The 8,023-nt window shown below is 32.4% G+C and overlaps 1 protein-coding gene across 1 annotated transcript; it reads right to left on the bottom strand.

Annotated features, from left to right (window-relative positions):
• On the bottom strand, positions 1-2,357 carry LOC107947066 (reticulon-like protein B3). The gene is made up of 5 exons (XM_016881614.2): positions 1,908-2,357; positions 1,040-1,220; positions 807-948; positions 537-606; positions 1-449 (listed from the first exon to the last, which is right to left on the bottom strand). Exons 1-5 carry the CDS (start codon positions 2,095-2,097, stop codon positions 280-282), a joined length of 753 nt encoding a protein of 250 aa, XP_016737103.2. The 5' UTR covers positions 2,098-2,357; the 3' UTR covers positions 1-279.
• Positions 2,358-8,023: the final 5,666 nt, after the last annotated feature.

Genomic DNA, 8,023 nt, shown 5'->3' with positions numbered 1-8,023 from the left:
TTGAAAAACTTTCAACTCAATGTATTCCAACCAACATGCAATATGAAAACATATCGTCACATAGCATATGGATCCATATCAAAAAACAACTAAACAAGATTTAGAAAAAAAGATGCCAAATTCATCAAACTTTTTGAACCCATTGTGTACTAAAACCGGAAAAAGATTAAAACAGGGTTCTAACTGATACAGGATATATAGTAAATAACACATTTTCACGGAAGGCAGCTACCAAATGTATGTCAGAAACCTAGCAAAAGCACATCTTGGCCGGTAAATCTAATCCTTCTTTTTCTCCTTTAATGGTCCCCTTGGAATCTTACTTAGAACCTTTGCATCAAACACTGCATACTGCTTCTTAATCTCATGCATTGCTTTCTCAGCAAATGGGTCCACCTTGTCCTCGTATTTCTCGTATAGCACGGGTACCGTGTGAAGAAGTACGAAGACTATTGCAAAACCATTAAAACAAAATCAGGAAACCAACATGTATATAGGGGGAAAAAAGACAAAGCAAATGAAGGAAACTTCAATACCTATGTAAAACAGTGTTAAGAAGTTGCACCAACTTCCGACAATAGACAAGACCCATAAGCCGGCGATCACCTAAACAATCAGAGTCCGGTTCCAATATGATTGTCAAATGCATGATAGCATAGCTCAAAAAAAGTCTTCATATGAATAAAATGATCAGAACAAAGCAAACTAAGTAACTATTGTATCACTATCTTAATTGCAAATCAGATGAATAATCTGCAAGTGATCAAACAGAAAAGATAACTACTCGGTACAAGTAAACCACATACAGATAGGAACTTCTTGAGTTCTCTTCCTGATGCAATATCCCGTAGGACAGCAAAAGCCCGGTTGATCTCAAACCGAAGTGCCTGAGCAAACTCCATAACTGGGTCCTTAGGAATTTGAACTTCAGGGATGCGTGGTGGAGACCTAATCAAAAGTAACATTACTGTGAGTAAAAAGGACTGGATCCAAAGTTAACCCAACAGCCGAGAGCAAACAACAAAATTCAACCACTTACTTGTTAATGAAGGTAGCAGCATTTGACCACAAGAACAGTACTGCAAGAGCAAGTATCAACAAATGACACACTAGTGTGAGAAGGTGGTATTCGAGCATTTCAAACAAAATCCATATCACAGTTGCGACACCGAGCGCTCCTGCCGATATCTTTTTGTTCCTCCAAAGGAAAATGTCAGCCGCTGTTACACATACATACGCATCATTAACAAATTACACTAAAAAGGTAAGAAGAACTGATGATAACTTAAAAATATCAAAATATTATCATAGGGGAAGGCTATTGATAATGAATACTACTATGTTCTCAAACTTTTAACATAATCCCAGAATTTTTTTTCGCTGTTATAAATCAAAAGAGTAAACTTTACTAGAACCAATTGCATCAATTCAGTCGAAGATCTAGAAATACCCTAATTTTTATTTCAATGCCAAAACAAGCAATTAACAGATCAAACCAAAATTAAGCTCAAACAACATCAATTCATCAAAATTGAAAGCTCCGGTATTATATTAGAAAAAAAAAAGAGTGAAGAACGACGCATTCCCAAATCCCAACCGCACTTGCATCAATAATGTTAATTCACCAACACGGTGATCTGTGTATTGGCCTTAACAGACACTGGTGTTCACTAAAGGGCTGATGCTTAAGGGAAACGATTCTAACTTCATAAACAAGGTTCATACTTTATATGCTTTTTTTTCCCTCTAAACAAAAGAGCGATGCCGAGCTCTAGCTCACGCTTTGGAGAGCGGGTAAGCGCTTCATGGCAGAGTCCTAGCAGATCTTTTGTACCATCAATATATAGATGAAACTAGCATCAACAAAACAATTTTCTTGAAAAAAATGAAGGGTTATTGTTACATACGTTTGCCTCCACCGAGAACGTGGTGAACGGGCTTTTCTCTTCCAAAAAGACGGAAGACCTTGGCCTTGATCGATGATTCCGATGGCTTGTCATTATCGGAATCCGATGACGACGAATCATGACCTTGGATCTTCTCGGCTATCCTTTCCATCAACGATTCCTCGTGCTTCTTCTCTTCGTGCTCAGCCATTTTTGAAAAAAGTGTTGAAGATCCGACGAAAAAAAAAAGAGAAAACCCCGAAAAAGACTCGAGAAATGAAAGATTTTTGTAGCGCTCTTTCGTAAGATAGAGACCTTTTTTGCGGCTAAATAGAGAGCGTACACGTTCGATTTAATCCGGACCACTAAATGGAAGGTTTTGATCCGGACCGTTTATAGGTTTGGAACCCGAACGTGGAGGTTCGGAAGAAACCGAAGCGAAGTGGAGCAGGTGAAAAAATGATAATAAAATGAATGAGGAATTTACGTTTTAATATGTTTTTATAGGTTCGAGGATTAACGGCCGTTTAATGTTGACGGAGACCTTCGAGAATGACGCAACCAAACTGTTATTATTATGACACGTGGAGTTTCGTCAGTCTTGTTGATTTGTAATGATAGGTAAGTAAGTCATATTAATATTGTGGGTTTGCATGGGCAGCTAAGAAAAATCCTTAATTGTTAAGCAAAATGGTGAGAACTTTTTATTATTTTAATCCATAATCTTTGAAATTTTTCAAAATTCTTTTATATCAATATTTATGTTTTTATGATTAAAATTTAAATATTTTTAAATTATTTATTTATATTTAAATTAAAAAATAAATTTAAAATTTAAAAATTTATTCAAACTCAACTCAATTTAAATTAAAATTTCAAACTAAGTATCAGTGTGAACATATATGGCATGCATTACATTGTATTTCTTAAAAGAAAATATTAATTGGTTTTAGTTTTTCGTTTGAGGTAGGCTGGAAAATGTTATTATATGTTTTTTTATAATTGAAATTTGGTGTGATGTGCCTTCCACCAAAAATAAATAGAACGATATCTAGATGTTTCAACAAAATATTATTAATGAAATTGACCTATAAAAATGCAGACTATTAATAGTACCTAATATAAGCTTGTTGGTATGGGTTTAAAGTTTGATGTTTTGTTTTTGGTTGGATTAGTATTTAATAATTTTAAATAATAGTAGTAGCACATAAAAGAAAAAGAGAAGCATAGACGATATGGGATGGGATCGGTTAAGTGGAGTGAGAATTAATCGAAGTATTAGATTGAGGAAAGACATTAAATCGATTGATTTGGAAATTTATATAAGTCAAGCACAAAATCGATTGAATCGAGTTTTTAATATATTTTTTTTATTTTTATAAATTTTTTAATGTATTTAATCGAACCAAATGAGTTGGTGAATAGATGGTTTGATCAGTAAGACTACATATTTAATTTTAAAAACTTTAGTTTAGATGATTTATGAAATATAAGTAAAAAAATGTTATTTTTATTTAATTTAGAATTAATTGTAACTTTTTTTATCGATTATTTATATTTTCTTAATTTTTTAAAAGTAGAAAAAATTTTGAAACTTTATCAAATAATGTTTAAAAGTCATAAAAAAAACCCATTTTGTAAAATAAGTAAAAAAAAAACTTAAAACACAAAATTAGCATAAAAAACCAAGAATCAAACCGATTATAAATGATCCAAAAAATTTTAAAAATTCAATAGAACTTAAACTCATCATTGTAAAGCAATGCCAATTGAAATTTTTTAATTTCACAAATTCAAATATTACTACATATCTTTTTTTCAAAAAGAAAGTTTTAATGCTTTCTAAATATTTTTCAAGTTCATTTTACAATTTATTTTTAGAATTTGTGATAATCTCTCCTAAAAATATCTCTCTAAAATTCCAACCCATTCTCCCAAAAGTGCATTAATATTACAAGTAAAATGATAAAGTGCTCGTATTTCTATGTAACCTCAGTCCTACCTCTTAAAAAAACCCCTCATGCATCCATAGATTAAAAATTGTCAAAAACGGAGGTGGGATAAGTTCTACGATGTTGGGCATGTGTTAGAAAAGAAACAAACAAAAAAAAAAGAAGAGAAATTTTATAGCAAAAAGTATGAATTGGTTGGTTTGGTTGGCACATATTCCACAAACAAAATTCAAAGTCACAACAGGTTCTTCTGCTGCTAAACATTTTAGATTCATCCACTGTATATGGAGTATGGACTTCCATAAATATTTAGCCATTTTAAATTAAAAAATTGAAGGTAAAGCTATATCCCAGAAGTTTAGTTTGTACATACAGAAACTTAGCCATATTAATTATGATGTATGAAACATATATGCATCATTGTCCTTACAGGCTTACACCATCATCCAAATAGCTATACAAAAGGAGTTTTCCTTATGGGGCCAGATGAAGAACAAATATACTTTCTCCAAATGGAAGCTAACAAAAGCTTAAACAGGAGACAAAGATGTGATGATAAAAAAAGCATCAAAACTTGTAAAACACCAACATCTAACTGTCAAAACTCTTTACAAGATTGCAATGTTTAAAGTTTGAATTTTTTTTTTAAATTTGATTTAGGATTAGGAAATTATTAATCATCTTTGACATGATATTGATGACCCTACTTCCAGCTTCTATATGACAAAGCCTTGATAAAAGGTGCTCACAGTTCATGAGTACTGTACCCCAAGCAAGAAAGAAGTGACACATGGTGTCCATTTCCAGCTCCCAACTAATAGGATTAATATCATAATTCATAACTTGTAGTAAAAGGCAGTAGGTTCAGCCCAAGGGCTACCATATCTGTGCTTTTCAATCCAAATGATGACCCTCTCATGGGGGGATGAAAATGAAAAAAAGTAATGTTATGAACTCATGATACTCCTATTTCTGGTGCCTGCTAACCAATCAAAATATGAATTTGCAGAAGAAGCCTTACATTCATTCATACATACATACATACATACATATGGGGTTTTTGTAATTTGTGAAACTTAAGTTGAATTTGAAATGTAAAAGACGAACAGTAGCGATATCAGTGAGTCCAATTTAACAAACATGAGACACAAGCACAAAAGGTCGCCCTAGTGGAACTGGCAGGTCATGTGCCTCCTTAGAACTAAAATGTTAGAAACCATTTGTACCAGTATTTTTTTGTTAACCATAGGTGTCCTCATCTGTTGCACAGTCTGAGACTAATCCTATTTAGGTTGGGATATTATTCAGGTAAAGCCTTCTTAATAGTGTGATAATTCTAAGATATGTTCCTAGTCCAAATGCATGGGGAAGAAGCCTTCCCAGCCAGTGTGTAATAACTTTTCAAGCTTGCTAAACAACGTCAAGGTGGAAGAAACAGAAAGTAAAGCTGATGAATTTCTGCACACATATATACATTGACATAATATGGTGTATAGATGGTAAGCCCTGATCTTGCATCACCCGTATTTTCATTTTCACAATGATTGAGTGAAGAGAACCCAAAATTTGTAATTTGGGTATTCATTCGTCCACTTGTAGCATGCAGGATGTCATTAGTCAACAATCATCAGCATCATGATGATCTCCTAGAAAAACAATTGTTTCCTATATCACTTTAGTCATTAGTTGTTATGTAGGCTGAACATAACTTCAAACATAGGCTAAGCATACATGAAACTAACCAGTAAGTAGCATTTCACCTGTCACTCAAATCATTCCATCTAAATTCTCTTTTTTTTTTCTCGGTAGCCATAATAATAACCTTTATGATAATCAACAGAATCATACCACTCTCAAGGTGCCAGTTAATTACCATTGTACGATCTACATATATATATTTATTACTTTCATAGACCTGAAAGAAAGTGCATTATAACAGATTGACCATATTTCCAAAGCTTTTTGGTGGCTAGTAGACCATATTATAATCCCTTTTTAAAGTTGTTTAATGCATGATAAAATTCCATAGATTCCAAAAGTTCAATTCTTCACTCATAAACTTCTTTTTATTCAATTTATGGTTGTATGGTACAAAGAAAGAGAAGCTAAAGTATTGGATGCCCCTACAATACCAAACAAACTAAAATAGGTACAGCAAAAAGCCAAACTGGTAGAGGAAAAAGTCTAGTAGGGTAGCATTAAAATTTACCTCATTTGATGCTGTAAAGAAAAAAGAAATGCAAAGAACATAAATAGCCCCTTCTTTAACTGGCTTCATAATAGCAGCTTGTACTTAGACACAGTTCCAGATAAAAATTAAAAGAAAAAACTTCAGCTAATATACATGTAAAGGATTGTGACACAAAAAAGTTGCTGGCAATAATGCAGACGATGGTGCAAGAATAGTTTTAGTTTTGTAAATGAAAAATGGAGAAAAACTTGCATTTTGGGCCATTCTTCTGGGCTATATAAAAGTCCGAATATTGGGCTGCGGCTTAGAAAATGGTGTGGTTTGGGCCAAAGGAAAGAAAAAGATTCTGCAACTAGAGGAGTGATGTAGGAGCATTCAATTCAATACAAGTGCTTAAAATTTGGATTTCAAGTGTTGTTGTTAAGTCAATTGATCAGAGAAAAATACAAGCAAGAGTTGGTGCAACTCAGAACGAAAGAGCTATTTCACTTGTATGATTTTGAGGAATAGTTACTTAACTTTTAATAACACTTATCTCTTATATGTTTAGCACAGGAATCATCACTAAATTATATTAAGATCTACTTGAAATTTCATAGCTAGACAATAAAAGTATTACAATCACATCTAAATAAACGTAAAAGAAAGTCTACAATGACTTAATTACTAACTTTTAAGACATTTGCTGGGGAGACCCACATCAAGTTTATTGTTATTCATTGCACAAATAACTCCAAAACACCACTTCACATAGTGAAAACTTTGCCGAACCTTTATAATCTTATATTCATTTCTAAATTCATTAACATAGCTCAACACCCTCATGTGAACCATAATTAACCTCTAGTATCAAATATTGTATCAACAATTGGTGTCGTTTATAAGAACAAAACAACGAAAGATACAAAAAGTCTCATCAATATAAAAAATTATTACAAGTGTTTGGCCTCTATTCCTTGGGAGATCCCGTTTTCAATAGGTGCCACATTTTTAGGAGGATGGCTCATAATAATTTCCCTTCAACAGCATAACAACAGTGGCAGTAGCAGTAACACCCTCTTGAAAAATCTCAAGTGCACCATCATCAAAAGTACCTACAACATTCACTTCTTCAGCACATTCATTAGCAAATTGGGAAGTTTGAGGAGGAAGATAGAAGCTGCCTGAGTTTGTCAATTCATTCTTAAAAGCTTCCCAGTCATAGCCAGAAGGACTATATATGTTGAAACTTGAACGACTCACATTAAAAAAAGGACCAACATAATTCATTTATAAATTGTTCCTGAAGATGACTCACATTTTTAGTAACTCCATCGGAATAATTTTAAATGACTTTCAAAACTATTACGTGAATCATTATTAATTTTTAATACCAAATCTATTAACGTTAAACATGTTAAGTATAAACCACAAATGCTTTTTCTTTGGATCATAGAAGCAAAGCAATGGCACTAAAAAATGCCAAAGCTTTGATTCATTACCAACATAAAATATATAGTTTGCACAAACCATTGTTTTCCTAAAGTTTGTAGTGATTTATTAATGCAAATACAAATGAAAGTGGGGGGTGGGGTATGAAGCTATTGGACATTTGCCTCCAATAAACAAGACAAATAGTTAGGAAATTATGGGATTTTTAGTGGATAACATCCCTTTTCTAAACTAAAGTAAAAGGTGACTCTACTCCTTTAGAACCTATAATGCAACAAATTTAAAGCCTATATATGTACTCCATATAATGCTATACAATCAGATTCATAAACACTCCATTGAAATTTTTGAAATTTTAAATTCTGAGTTCCATTTATAGAAATAATGTGCCGTCAACTTAATTTAAATTAAAATCATGATTAATTTATTATAATTATAACTTCAAAATTAATAATCAATAAAAATAAAAAGAGCTCTCATGCATTGCAAACCTAATAATTAACACTTTTAATTGTTATAACATTTATTCAAGGTTTTAAAAATGATATCTAAAATTTAATATA

The sequence above is a fragment of the Gossypium hirsutum genome, chromosome A12 (genome assembly GCF_007990345.1).
Source record: "Gossypium hirsutum isolate 1008001.06 chromosome A12, Gossypium_hirsutum_v2.1, whole genome shotgun sequence".
NCBI lineage: Eukaryota > Viridiplantae > Streptophyta > Magnoliopsida > Malvales > Malvaceae > Gossypium > Gossypium hirsutum.
The sequence above is the reverse complement of the archived record's forward strand: the minus strand, read 5'-3'. Positions and strand labels throughout refer to the sequence as shown.